Source organism: Lactuca sativa, chromosome 2 (assembly GCF_002870075.4).
Source record: "Lactuca sativa cultivar Salinas chromosome 2, Lsat_Salinas_v11, whole genome shotgun sequence".
Classification (NCBI taxonomy): Eukaryota; Viridiplantae; Streptophyta; class Magnoliopsida; order Asterales; family Asteraceae; genus Lactuca; species Lactuca sativa.
Genome location: NC_056624.2, coordinates 109,805,171 through 109,820,624, shown reverse-complemented (window position 1 = coordinate 109,820,624; position 15,454 = coordinate 109,805,171). Strand labels below are relative to the sequence as shown.

Sequence of the window (15,454 nt, the reverse complement as noted above, 5' to 3'; positions counted from 1 at the left end):
CATAACCCATCCATTGTTTCTAGGGTCATTTAAAGACATTGTGTTGAACAAGCTGGGAAGAGATGTGGGCTGATCAGATCCGAGAAATGTCCATGGAGGTTGATCCATAGTGGTAGTCTGAAGGTGAGCTTGCGGGCTGGAGGAGGGTTGCTAATGGACTGGTCCAGGTATGCTGCCAAGGATACTGGAAGAGTTGGGAGCTGATCTGGTCCAGGATGGCTGTTGGTTTTGGGTGGGAGATGGGTCAGCCCACTACTGGCGTGTCGATGATGCAGGTGTCCAATGTTGCTGAATGGAGTTCGGTGGAGGGTAGAAGACCCACCCAACAGGTTGTTGGCGTAGGTTATGGTACTGCTGGCAGCGGCGCTGCTGGTTGTGGCCACCACCATCCCGTCGATTGTTGAAGTTTCCACGAGTGGATCCCCCGCCACCCCCATGGTTCGAGCTTGAAGACCCAACATGAAGCAAGGGTGGAGCTGAAGCATTATTTTCATGAGAAGGGTTGATCACACGAGTGCTGGAGAGGCGTGTTTCCTCCACAGCTAACATAGCCTGCATTTCAGAGAATGTGGGAAAAGGCTTGGTGAACCGTATGATACCGACGACATTATCATATTTGCTTGGAAGCCCGTTGAGAGCATGAAGAACCACATTTCTATCTTTAACCTTTTCACCAAGTCCCTCTAGGAGGTCTGCAATTCTCTTGACATTCTCACAGTAGTCATGGATAGCTAGATCTCCCAAGGTTATGTTCCTTAATTCAGCTTCAAGTTGTATAGCAGTTGATTCAACATTTTCATAAAAGAGGGAGTGGAGATTCTGCAAGACCTTGCGTGCAGAGGCGTTAATGGAGTATGCAGATGAGATAAGCTTTTGAGAAATCGATCCAAAGATCCATAGTTTGACCAAAAAATTAAGTTGTTGCCATTCCGGGTCAGTAGGAGGTTTGTTTGATGGGTCGAATGTGTCATCAATGTGGTTAACAATGCCATAGGTGATGCAATGAGTCTGAAACAAGTCGCTCCAGGTTTCATAATTGCGGGTTGACAAGTCTAAGATCAGTGGAACGTAATACTTGATGTTGGTGATACCGAAAGCACGGGGGGTAGGTTTAGAGTGGCTACTTTCTTCGCTGGTCATGATTAGATGGGGACAGAAGTTGACAGAAGGTAGAAGAGGAGAGGAGAAGGGGGGATAGAATATGCCGACAGGCTATGCTGACAGAATGGAAGGATCGGATAGGGTTTAATTCCTAATACACTCTGATACCATGAAGATTGGTATTTATCCCCAATGCCCAATAACATTCAATAAGCGTATAAGTACAATACAAGAAGGGCCACATGGGCCGAGATACACTGGGCTAACTAAATGGATACAATAATAACATACATACAAGTATATATATCTGCTAACAATATAGAACATCGTAACCTTGGCAGTTGAGTCTAATAGAGAATGTCAAAATTCTGGTAGCTGTGCCTAAATGATAATATTGGCAGCTATGCTTAATAAATAATATTGACAGATGTGTCATTCGCAACGATGTACTTCGTTCCTACTCCTTAGGACAATCCTTAGGACCGAATGAGTGAATGATAAATGATTCTTAGGGTAGATCCTTAAGAAATAAAGAAGATAATGGGAATGGGTAATTGGGTTGATTGTTTAATGATTAAACATAATTATATTATTGTGGATTAAAAACCTATGTACTCACCAGGTTTCCCAACCTGACCCACTCAGTTTATTAGTATCACAAGTATCGATATAAAGCTATACTACACCGAGAGATTAAAGAGGCGTAGATCAATAGTGTAAAAAAATGTAACGTCTCTTTATTCTTATGTTTCTATATTGACGGTGACATCCCAATGTTTTAATATAAACAAATACATTTCTCCGGAAATGCTTTGATAAAACCTTTATCATGTTTTCTGGGAACAAAATTCCGCACCATTGTTCTTTAAAAAGGATACTCTGATTTTAAAATAAGCATAAATAAAATTTTTAAAATGACCGTAAATTTGGGGATGTCACACCCGTACTACTGGAAGCAGAGGATCTGTAATCGAGTCAAGGAAAGCTACTACTATACGAGGAAACTTGTAGAGTATGGCATACCTCGATGTGTATATATATTTGTGTGTGTTCTAATGGTTTGAATGGTCTATTTTCAGTATGGTGGTAACTCGAGGAGGATCTGGTAGTGATTCTGGTGCTGGTGAGGGCTCGACCTCTAGGGTCGTACATTTATATGATCAAATGTGGGAGTTCATTTCATCAGAGATTACCCGCAGTATTCTTGAGCAGACTCCTGTGATCTTCGGCACGGTTAAGAAGGGTATCCTAGAGATTTCGGATGAGCGCTTGGGCGCTTTTCGTTCTAAGATGGTGGCGATGATCGGAGCTCGCATTTTGACTTTCTGTGAGTTTCAGGCATATGGATCTCCATAGGTCTTCAGGAAGAAGGAGCCGATTGCAAGTAAGCATTAGTTGGAAGATGTCAAGAATGCCTTCCTATCTAGCCTTTGTCTTGAGGAGGCGAAGGTCTGAATTGCATCTTGTCTTCTGAAGGATAGAGCTCAAGAATGGTGGGAGGAGATTGGGCATGCCTTGGGAGGCGAGGCGATTGAGTTGATGACTTGGGAGGATTTTTTGACGAGATTTCAGGCTGATTTCGCACCTGTGATTGAGATCCAATAGTTGGTGAGGGAGTTTCAGGACTTTCACCAGACTACTAAGACGGTAGCGGAGACCACTACTATGTTTCATCACAGGGCGTTATTAGTTACACAGTATTTGCGGATAAGGAGATGAAGAAAGATAGGTACCACGAGATGTTAAGGAGCGATATCCAACAATTTATGAGCCGATCTAGTTGTAGAACAATGGAGGATTTGATAGCACGAGCCAGAGAGAGGGAGATTGACTTGGAGATGGAGCGGAAGAGGAAGTCGGATCAGGTTTAGGGTTCAGAGGGTTCGGGAAAGAGGCCTAAGGTTTTTGAGTCGATATCGAGGGGCCATCAGGGGTCCATAAGAAGTCAATTGCCCTAGTTTAGCAGCAGCAAGACCAATTATAGTACCCGCTCCGACAACTTTGAGGATCACGGATGGCCACAGATGCACCTGTTATGAGGAGCAGGGCTTTCTAGCTGACAGCCGAGGAGGCTTGTGCAACATTAGACATGGTGATGGGTCTGTCTCTTCTCCCTATCTCTTTATTTATGTTGATTTTCTTCTTATATTTTTGTATTTTGTTTTAGGATCATTCCTTGTGAACAGTATCTCTGCTTTGGTATTGTTTGATTTTGGGGCTACCCGATCCTTTGTATCTCTTGCCCTCACCACCACCTATCTCAAACATCGACTAACCCACATCCAATATCTCCTCCCTTGAGAAGAAGAAGCAGGAAAACACAACCCCGCTGTCGCAAGTAACATCCCTTGCCATCGGTTGGCCACTCAGCTTCATATAGCAATCCTTGAGTTGATCATCACAACAACTTCCTTCTTGAGCCCCATGAATTAGGTTGGCACTACCTTTAGCAAGGTCCTCAATGTCTCTGAATCAGCTAAACCTCACAAGTCTGTACCAACCAGAACCAAACCGCCACAGGCACTTACGCCCAAATGATTATCGGTCTCATTTTGCATAATCATAGCTGATTGACCGACAACAGCTGGAACAAATGCAATTATGCTAGTGCTATACCATACTATATATCCTTACCTAGATCTGTAGGAACCTTTTTGACCCTTCCTAATCCCAGTATGGATTTTGTGCTTCTAGTAGTATGGGCCCCTACTACATTCCACACATACCCGTACGTGTCCTCCAAATTGCGTCAAAGTCTCTAAGTCACTATACTAAACCAATATCAATCTCTGATACCTATGCCACTACAGGCACACACTACTGCCTATCCTACACTCTCTTACGATATGATTGTTCTCACGCATGAGCATGCACTAAATTCTTTTCTAAAAATTCTACCACAGCCATGTGTATCAACACACTTTAAATGCTTAGAAAATCATCACAAACTTCCTACATTAACAACATAGATTTCCTCATACATAAGTGATCACACCAGCACACTCTTGCACTCTCCCAAGAGCACTAGGAACACTCACTCTCACCTAGCTATCAGCCGAAAAAGAAACTTCTAACAAGGTCAACTAGCTATTTTACAAATGTAATTATATGCAACAAGGATTAAACATGCATTCGACTAAAAGATCATGTACTATAACGATTGGACTCAAACAAGAGCTACGCAATAGGCTAAATCAAACATTCTAAAACTATTTAATCCTTATGGCATGTAAGTTAATGTATTCTATCAACATCTAACTAAAATTAATATAATTTCAAATAGCATAAAGCAAGCAACATTCGAGCAGAAACGAAATACAACAGGCAAATAGGCATCATAAGGATCAGACAATTCTAACATGCAATTCCTAAGGATCCCTAGCCTACACACTATCCTGCATCCTAAACAACTCATACATCTCACATAAAATTTATCTCTCCTATACGGGGAATGTAGCATGCAACCCTAAGTAGATCCCCATCCTACCTTATAGCATGCACATCATACTATAACACATACAATAGCAAGTCAATTACAACATATAAAGAAAATATGGATATTTTGGGAAATCACTTTTCGAGCTCCGACTGACTGTATACATCGCCTCTTCTCTTTTCTTCTCTTCGAATAAATATTCTCCAAAAAGGTTTAGCAAAGCTCTCAACTTCGTAGTTTGAGTTTGGAATCCAACAAGTTTTCATCCAAATCCCTCAAACTAGGGCTCTGATACCAACTTGTAACAACCCAAAAACCAGGCTAAAATTTTCATTTTAACATAATATAACATTCATTTATAAAAAAGTTACATTCATGATAAATAATTTATTCATAAACCATTATTCGGTAAACAGAGTTATAATGAAGGCAGTGCAAAATCACAAATCATAAAGCTGCTGATGTGAGTATACAATCATGCCTTCGCAACCCGATAAGTACCTGCAAAATATTTAATTCACAACTATAAGCAAAAAGCTTAGTGAGTTCCCCAAAATACCACATACAACACATCATAATAATCAGCTAAGGTTATTCACAAAACTATGGAGACTATCAACGGTCTCCAATGGGCTAACTGCACACCCTGTGGATTAACAACACACCTCGGGTTATCAGTAACCCTGGGGACTATCAGTAGTCCCATGGACATACAACATTCCAAAATTTATTAGCAACTCATTTCGCATGTAACAGAATTCAACAAATAAGACTTAGCTAATCGACATGCATATACTACCACATAGGCAAGTATAGCGAGAAGACTCACTTGACTCACAAACTTAGCTCAATGTCATGTCGTCCATAGCTAATGGATTCCACAAGCCAAGAAATGGGTGCTAAATACCTCCTAATAATCCACACAAGGTAAACCTTAAGTCTACCTTCTAAAAATGGAAATATTACCAAAATTCAACCCTTAACAATAGTCAATGGTTAAAGACAAAGTCAACAACAATCAATGTCAACCATCGAGCCTCACGTTGTGACCAGCCCTTAGTCATGTCGTGAGAACACACTCAACCTGATTCTAACTCGACTCACTCAAACTCAGCCAACTCAATCACGAACAACCCATTAAGCAATCCTCGTGACGTATACATTCCTCTGTCACGTCGTAAGTACCAAAAGACACAACATATATGGGTTCCTTTCATGGTCACGTCGCGATACCCTTTGTGTCACGTAAGTCTTTAACTCTAACTTTTCTAGAAGCTTAAGGGGACTCCAAAGGTCTATAAAAATGGTTACTTTATGGACATGCATGCTTCATGCATGTCCTCAATCCATCCTAGGCCAAAAGTCAAAAGATTATACTAAAACTCACATATAAGAATCCAATAAGCAACCAACTTCTAGACCTGAACCTTGTCATACTCAAGGGACCCTTAAAACCCATAAAGTTGCTAACTTTATGGTTCTCTTCCATTCAAGCTTGCTCAAACATGAAGAAAATGACCTAGATTTAACAACATTAAGTCATAAAGTTTGGATCTTGGACACTTACAAAGGTCCAAAATGACCACAAGATGAAGATGACAAAGTTTCCTTGCTAGATCCACAACTAGAACACCTTCCTCTCTTTCTTCTTCTTTGAACTACCAAATGCACCAAGAGGCCAAAAATCATCAAGGAAGTTAGGGTTAGGGTTTTTCTGAGGTTTGAGGGTGATGGAGGTTGATAATGAATCCTAAAATCGACTTAGAGGGGTTTAAATATGAAGGAACCCATAAAATATCATTGGATTGAGATGCAACAAGTTTCACGTCATGACCACTTATGTGTCACATCGTGAGATCAGTTCCTAAATGTATTCCTCATATTGGTTTGTCACATCATGACACTCGACTTTATCCGAAAATCAAACTCTTAACTCCTTAAAACCTAAATCCATCCATCTTGGAAAACAAAACAAGTGTTACAATTTAAATATTAATTATAAACGACTTGACAATATGTTAAAGCGAGGAATATGACATTTTGTATTAACATTATGTTTTTTTTTACGGTTTAGTTTTTGAGGTAATTCATGTAAATGTGTTTCACTAGGTTTTATCATTGACCAAATAAATTAATTTTAAAACTAATTAACCATAACAATAAAGAAAAATAATACTTGATCCAATTTATAGTTTTAAAATTAATTAGTCATAATAATTGTAAAAAGTAACACTAAATCAATAATTATATGGAATTTTGTTCATGCGTAAAATAGAGGTGGAGACTATTTGTAAAATATGATTCTAATATGTCTATCTAATCATATTTTTAAATGAGTTAATAATTTTATCTATCAACGTAATATAATAGTATTATATAAGTAATGTCAATAAAATAATCATTTTCAATCATATGTAGTGTTGAAATTTTTAATTACATAAATTTAATCTATGCAACGTTCGGACATTTACCTAATTTATATATTAAAAAAAGGCAAATGACCAAATATTTACAAATATCATAGTTTGCTACATTATAAAGTCATTAACCCAAATCGTCGGAATCACTATACAAATAAAATTGATGATTTTGAAAACCATGAATCACTTTAAATATAATCATATACAAAAATATATTTATCAAACATAGTTTGTGGCCCTATCAAATCATTCCTCCTTTTAATATTTTTTAAGTATATTCGGTTGATAAGAGCATAAAAGAAAGTTTTTAACAATATAAGTAGAGCAAATGGTTGGTTTGCATAGGGCACCGAAGCTTTTTTCGAATGCATTTCTCATATCTTTCCATTGGATTTTCTGGTCTAGTGTACTATCCACATCAAGCATCATAATTCATGCCAGCAGTCAGTTATTGTGCAAAGATTTTGCAGTTAACCTTAATTTTAAAAAAAGGGCAAGCTAGTCCAGTCAAACATAGCGGTGGTTGTTTATGGTTGTTGTCAGACTGGCCAATGTAGGTAGGGTACATCTCTCACTGTATATCAAGTGTCTAGAGTTTGATTATGTGGTCAGGGCAGCCTTTGACGGAACTAGGGTCAGTCATTTCCCATACAAAGGTATCTTCAAATACATGATTCAACCAATCAATCACTGACCTTATTAACCACAAACAATAATTTACTTCATTTATTTACTTATATTATTTACAATTTAAATCCAAGTATCTTGTACGTATTCAACCATTTGATGAAGATTATTAATGAAACCCTCTTTGTTGTTGAAAAAGATAAGCAAAGATTGGTCACTTATTTGTAAATTTATATAACCATAAGTGTTTGCATAGATGGATATGTGTTGTGATGAGGGGGGATGTGTTCCAATAAGGTGTCCACATATTGCAATATGTGGTGTCCATATATATATATATATATATATATATATATATATATATATATATATATATATATATATATATATATATATATATATATATATATATATATATATATATATATATATATATATATATATATATATATATATCAAATGAGAACACCTAAAAGGTTGAGAATACAAAAACAGTTCTTGACCAGTCAATATATAAAGACATATTAATAATTGTATATTTTAATTAAATTAAAATAAAACAAAATTCAATCAAATTCCCTTAAATTTAGGATCGGTTACCAAAAAAACATAGAAATGTTCTATTTTTTTCTTTTTAATGGAATAAAAAAACATTTTTGCCAAAATTTATTTTAAAACTAAAAAAAATTCTTAAAAAATCATTTTTTTCTCCGATTTCACAATTATACGTCAATCATAAATGAATAAAAAGTAAACTATCAGTCATAATTGATTATATTATAATTTAACTTTGTACATTTATATTGACACAATTGTACTTAATGATTAAAATTAATTTGAGACCATGTATTCATATATAAATGCACATTTTCATTCATAAATATAAAATATTATAGTTTTTTAATGAATACAAATATAATCGTAATTGAATAAAGAACATTATAAAAAAATCAATACATTTGTAATCTTAAATAAGTGTAATACAAATTAGACATAAAACATCAAATTTGCAAAAAAAAAAAAAAAAAAAAAAAAACAAAACAAAAAAAAACACATTTACAATCATATGTGAATACAATTATAATCACATATGAAAAATTACAATGTCTTAATATAAATAAATTCCGGCTCCTTCCAAGTTGTTGTCCATGTACATTCATCATTCATCTTTATAATCTTTTAGCCCTTCCGTATTAACTTGGTCAATCTACAAGAAATCAAAGAACTTTTTTTGTATTATTTTTCAACAAAGTGCTTCACTCATTAACCAATTTGTTTTCTAAATTGCTTTATTAAATCAAAATGTAATAAATAGAAAAATTGATTATCATTAATGAATAAAATTTTATAAAAATAAAAAAACTAAAAGTTTAAAATCAATTTTACAACAATAAAAAATGAATACAGTGTATCCAAATACTTAACATTTAATACAAATTATGCAATAATAAAAAAATGAATACGGTGAATCCAAGTCAAAATCTCTCACAAAAAAGACTGATTGTGACTAGGATGAATGAAATAGACTAAAGAAGTAAAGATACATCTCAATTATCCGAACTCCCCACATATTCAGATAAGACAGTAATCAAGTACATCTTCATTCCGATTAATTATGCCCTAGAAATCTTCATTCTGATTACAGATATATCGCATAGTCTATTGCTAAAGCTTATTGCTTCGTACATGAAAGCAGTAGAAAGGGTAAAGAATATGATAATTGCATATAATACAAAAGGATGGTTGACCTGTTTGTACTACCGCTACCGTATTCATAAAGCGCAGATGGACTCCTTAGTGATACCTGCCTTTGGTGTTAATGTATTTTCATGTAATAAATTTGCAATTTGAAAATGCTCTTCTCATAGACATTTTATCGAGCACCTTATGTGCATAGTTCATCTCCTTTTTTTTTTTTTTTAAAACACATATGTTAGATCCATCTCTCCTACGCTCAATCATCCAATTCAGTGAATAATGAATAGAGAAGAAACATTTTGAGATGGAGAAATGGAATTAAAGAAACAAAGTCAAAATTGAAATTACATGTTTTTTAAGTATGTCATTGGACACCTTTGGTGCACAACCCGTGTTCTTTCTTTTGTTAGCCTTATGATCTTTCATAGGGGACTACCGTATTCATAAAGCTTGCCATTGGAGGAGAAGACGACGACGATGACGGTAACATCGCAGAGAACAGAAAGTTGTTGTGCTTTCTTGTTTAACCCTAATCTCTGCTTAGAAAATGTCACTTGTCTGTTATTCTTGTCTTCAATTCACTTCATCTCCAACTTTCTCCGACCCATCGTACACCTAGATCTCCTCCGGACCTAACTTTTTCAGTTCCGATATGGTGTTTGGTGGTGACAGCTCAATTAGGGCTTAAAGGTTTGAAATTAGTATTTAGAGAGTGTGAGGAAGAAGGATACGTGAGTAAGAGAGAGAGAGAGAGAGAGAGAGAGAGAGAGAGAGAGAGAAAGAGATTCCAACAACTTACAAAAATAGGTTAACATGTAATGGCCATATTACCCTTTAGACTATTAAAAATTTACAATCTCATCCCATGAATTTTAGAAATTTATAATTTCATCTCATGACTTTTATAAATTATATTAGCCTTAGATCGTAATATTTGAAGAGCTAAGATTTGTTCTTGCGTTCTCAACCTTTTTGGTGTTCTCATTTGATCCTACTCATATATATATATATATATATATATATATATATATATATATATATATATATATATATATATATATCCTATCAAGTTTGTAAAACAAAATTGCAAAAACAGTTTAATCAAACACCTCTTTGATTAATTGGAAAAGTAACTCAAAAACCAATTATGTTTTTCTGCATAATATCATGCCTCGACATCTATACATATATATACTCCTAAAACTACCGACTTGTAGAATTAGATCACAATTAGGAAACTAGAAACCGACTTGTTTATGATTTCCTAAAAACTAGGTTGGTCTCCAAGTCCTACTCGATTTAGGATTTCAACAATCACCCCCGAACCTCTAAGTCCTTCTAGAGAATTCTTCAACTCCGATCCGGTTTTAGAACACGAACTCGTCACTGTCGTCACGTTCTGAAAAATCACTTTCTCATAATTTTTGGAGTCGTTCCGGACATTCAGACGCAAAGTGACCCGGTTTGTCACACCGAAAACAAATCACCTTAGATCGGTCTTTTTCCCTATTTTTTCCAATTTTTGTCACAACAACAATTACAATTTTTGCAATTGTTGGAATTAGATTGTGATAAATCGGAATTAGAATTGGGCTCCCCACCTTGGGCCTGTTTTGTTGTAAACCCATTTGGACTTGATCCACTTGACCCACCATTTAATCCGGTTCCCTGGTTAAACCCACTCGACCCATCATTCCCTTTCCAGTTCCCTTTTCTTTTTCCATCTCGCTGATGCCCCGATGATCCACAATAGCCAGACGATATTGATTTAGTGAGCATCACTCTCGCCTGACCTCCTCCGTCATCCTCTTCTTCTTTTATTCTTTCTTCATACGCCTTGAGTCTTCCCACTACATCTTCAAAGCCAACAGATTTCAAGTCCAACACCTGTTCAAGGGAGGCAACGATCTGGATGAACTTCGATCGGGGCAGAGTTTTGAGGAACTTCTTTACCAACTTCGATTCATCAATGGTTTCTCCAAGGGCTGCTGATTTGGACGCGATTCCAGATAGCTTTCCAGCATAGCTATCAATTGTTTCAGACTCCTGCATCTTCAATCGATCAAATTCAGCGTTTAGGGTTTGCAATCGAGCTTCTCTAACACGATCAACACCTACATATCTCTCCCTAATCGCTTCCCAGAGTCCCTTAGCTGATTCCACATCTCCGATTTGCATGATTGAATCCTCCGGAATTGCCTGATACAACAATCCTATTGCAAGGTAATCTTTCTCATCGTTCTTGTCTGTTCCTGGATCGATCACTGTCCAAGCCTTGTGAATTCTAAGCACCACCTTCATACGTAGGGACCAGACAGTGTAATTTGTTGGTGTGAGCATCGGACACCTTACAGTGGTTGACCCAATCTCCTTCACTCTCACCGGAGGAGGCTGTGCACCATCTTCACCATCCGACATGTTGACCTAGCTTGTCAACAGGTAACAAAATCGATCTCACAGCCTTCGATTCCTTGGCTCTGATACCAATTCAAGTTTGTAAAACAAAATTGCAAAAACAGTTTAATCAAACACCTCATTGATTAATTGGAAAAATAACTCAAAAACCAATTATGTTTTTCTGCATAATATCATGCCTCGATATATATATATATATATATATATATATATATATATATATATATATATATATATATATATATATATATATATATATATATATATATACTCCTAAAACTACCAACTTGTAGAATTAGATCACAATTAGGAAACTAGAAACCGACGTGTTTATGATTTCCTAAAAACTAGGTTGGTCTCCAAGTCCTACTCGACTTAGGATTTCAACATCCTATGTTTATTTTTGTTACCCTATATTATTTGTACCTCATTTATGTTGTATAATTTAGTTGGTCCATGTATTTATTTAGCCAAGTCACTTAGTTAGCCATTGTATTTGTATCGAGTCTACTTTGTATTTTGACTGTATAATAATATATGAAAGGCTATACATGGGAAGTGGCAGACATATTACTGTATAGACAAAATACAAAATGGGCTAACTAAGCAAGTAGGTTAAATAGATAAATGGGCTAACTAAATCATACAACATAAATGACATACAAATAATATACGGCTAACAATTTTGAAAGAAGAATCCACTTAAGATTTAATACCAAAGGGCTTGTAGCCCAGCGGTATCAGGTGGTGCCCTCCCTCTTTGATGTCGAGGGTTCAAGTTCTGTCGTGGACATAGATGAAGTAGGTGTTGTTAACTTAAAAGTAGACTAGATTTGCCGGTTCAAAAAAAAACTTAAGATTTAATTAGTTTTTTACAATCAATTTTTGTCAGTATTAAGATATTGTTAGAATTTGTTAATAAATGTATCTATTATCAATTGTCACTTCTTAATAATTAATATTTTGTTATGGTTTGGTGAAAATCGGGAAATTTAATTGTAAAGATCTACTCTAATAAATGAAGGTTTTTTTGTCATATGACATGCTCTCATTCAATTTGCCAAATGTTATTTTGTGGTTATTTTGAATTTATTTTCCACATTTCATTTTATAAGTTTTTCTGTTTTATTAAATTAAATATAATATATTAATATAATAATAAAATAAATGTAGTAATAAATGGACATTAATTTCATTAATGATAAAAAAACATTTTCATTATAACAATTCATTATTTTTCTTATTTATCTATAAACTCAAAGTTCTCAAATATTTTGTAATATCCAAAACTTTCTAACCAATTTAAATTTTTCAAAAACAATCAATGTTCCATTAGTTATTACAAAAAGGTTTCCAAACGTTATATTATCAGAGTATCTCAGAAACAACATCATAAAAATGAGGAGCGGTACGATCACGCCTTTGCCTTGCCACAATCTCCTGATGTACCTGAAACAATAACTGAAAACTGTAAGTCTACTATGGGTCCAGTCAACCATCGGGTTGGAATACCCCTGGCCCTTAACCATCAGTTTGGAATGCCAACTTACTACGAGTCCAATCATCCTCGGGATGGAATACTCCCGGCCCACAACCATCGGGTTGGAATGCCCACACTCCTACACATACAATAACTACTATGGGTCCAATCATCCATCAGGATGGACTATCCCAGGCCCTCAACCATCGGGTTAGAATGCCAACATACTACGAGGCCAATCATCCTCGGGATGAAATGCTCTCGGCCCACAACCATCGGGTTGGAATGCCCACCAACTATGAGTCAAATTATCTTCGGGATGGAATACTCTCGGCCCACAAACATCGGGTTGGATTGCCCACATACTATCGAATAAACATGTGCACCTATATCCGATAATCATATAACAGTCTACCAAACAACATACTAGGGCCCTATCATTCTCGAGATGGAATACCCTCAGCTACCATACAAACATGTGCACATATAACAGGTAATCTCCTACCAGCATACAAACAGTCAGAACTAACCAATCGTACTAGCACGTAACCATCCTATCTACCAGGATACCGAGCTATCATATCACCATAGCAACTATCTCAAATAACAAGTCAAAGGGCCGACCTTGGTGCCTTAGACCCTTGAGTATAGTGAGGATAACTCACCTTGCAAATGCCGAACTGAAGAAATGAGATCAAAACTCCCGATCACCGCCACAAACACCATCGCCTAAAACTTCATTGAAACCATAACCATCAGAGCCCAAATTACCAAAATACCCTTTGAAGTCAAACTGGTCAACTCTTGGTCAAAGTCACAGTCTAGGTCAAAGTCAACCTTCCTGGTTGACCCTACTCGTCGAGTCATCCTAGTGACTCGCCGAGTTCATGGACTCAGAACCCCACAATTTGCGACTGGACTCGCCGAGTCACCCCATGATTCGTCGAGTCCTTCAATCCGAGTCTTAGTATGTCCAACTCACTGAGTCACCACTCAATTCACTGATTTGCATCATAACCAGTTGGGTTAGGGTTTGCGACCCAACTCGTCGAGTCCAAGAACAGACTCGCCGATTCTAGTTAATTCATCCGTATTCATACGATTTCATACCATCTCACTACTTCCAACTCAAAGATCTGGACTCCTAGGGCTAGTTTCACACGTAAAGTTTCCAACTTTACGTGCATGCAAGGCAATATAGGCTCAACACAAGCTAGAAAGAAGGTTCAAGACAAGAATGCTCTTATACGTGCACAAAGGCTGATGATTTATGCTTCCATGGACCAAAACCAGCCTAGATTTGAAGTTGCAACCTCAAATCTAGTCCCTACACCCGAATTTGATCCCAATCAAGCTAAAAATCCCCAAAACCTTAACCATGAATAGATCTAAAAGGGAAAAGCTCAAGGTATCATCTTGTTACCTCAGAAACATGCCCAAAATGAAGTAGATTCTGGATCTACAAGGATTCTTTGATGCTAGCCTCTTAATCTACAAGCTTCCTTCTCTATATTCCTCCTTCAAAGCTAAAATATCTTCAACAATGGAAGCTCACACGATTTTAGGGTTTGCTGGCTCTCAAGGGTAACAAGGAGGCTGAGGGGAGGAGATAAGGTCCTTTAAATAGGGTGCAAACCCTAAGATTTAGGGTTTTCTCTTCCCAGCACTGACTCGTCGAGTCCAGCCGCTGACTCGGCGAGTCAGGTCACGTATCACGTGCCCAACACACGCTCCGACTCGACGAGTTAAAGCTCCAACTCGCCGAGTCTACTTTTCCATTTACACTTTACACCCCTGAACTCTTGCTTTTGAACTTCGGATGTTACAATTCTCTCTCACTTAAATTTGGCTTCGTCCTCGAAGCCTGCTGCAGCACACGATTTCGGATAACACTCCTACATTGCAGCCTACGCTCTGTCAACCATCCCAATTCTCTTCAGGCACTACTACCACATCTTTTCTACGATAACTCCTTCCTGTGCAGGATTCCTGCCTATCACTCTAAACCGTCCACCGACCGCTTCTCCTTAATACCCGCACACCTCGATCTATGTACCACCTAATGATACTGTCACCTTCCCGACACGCACATACTTTTGTGAATTACAAGATATGAATACTACTATAATCCACTGGGCTCTGCCATAGCACTAAGATATCTTTCTCCTATTAAAACTGATGATAACTCGGGTAACTTGCAATATTGGAAACTCATCCAGTTCTCCTCCTGAATCTAATCCCTTTCCGTGCTGACAGGATGACGCATCCTTCAGCTTC

General features: G+C 36.9%; 2 protein-coding genes across 2 annotated transcripts; both read right to left on the bottom strand.

Moving 5' to 3' along the window:
* Positions 1-252: 252 nt before the first annotated feature.
* LOC111899297 (uncharacterized) lies at positions 253-1,140 on the bottom strand. The gene has a single exon (XM_023895153.1). The coding sequence runs from the start codon at positions 1,138-1,140 to the stop codon at positions 253-255; it is 888 nt and encodes a 295-aa protein (XP_023750921.1).
* Positions 1,141-10,788: 9,648 nt separating this feature from the next.
* LOC111899299 (uncharacterized) lies at positions 10,789-11,700 on the bottom strand. Its single transcript, XM_023895154.1, has one exon. The coding sequence runs from the start codon at positions 11,698-11,700 to the stop codon at positions 10,789-10,791; it is 912 nt and encodes a 303-aa protein (XP_023750922.1).
* Between the last annotated feature and the right edge of the window lie 3,754 nt (positions 11,701-15,454).

Bases quoted from the DNA above. Each gene is read 5' to 3' on its own strand.
- LOC111899297 (XM_023895153.1), bottom strand. From the start codon at position 1,140: ATGACCAGCGAAGAAAGTAGCCACTCTAAACCTACCCCCCGTGCTTTC.
- LOC111899299 (XM_023895154.1), bottom strand. From the start codon at position 11,700: ATGTCGGATGGTGAAGATGGTGCACAGCCTCCTCCGGTGAGAGTGAAG.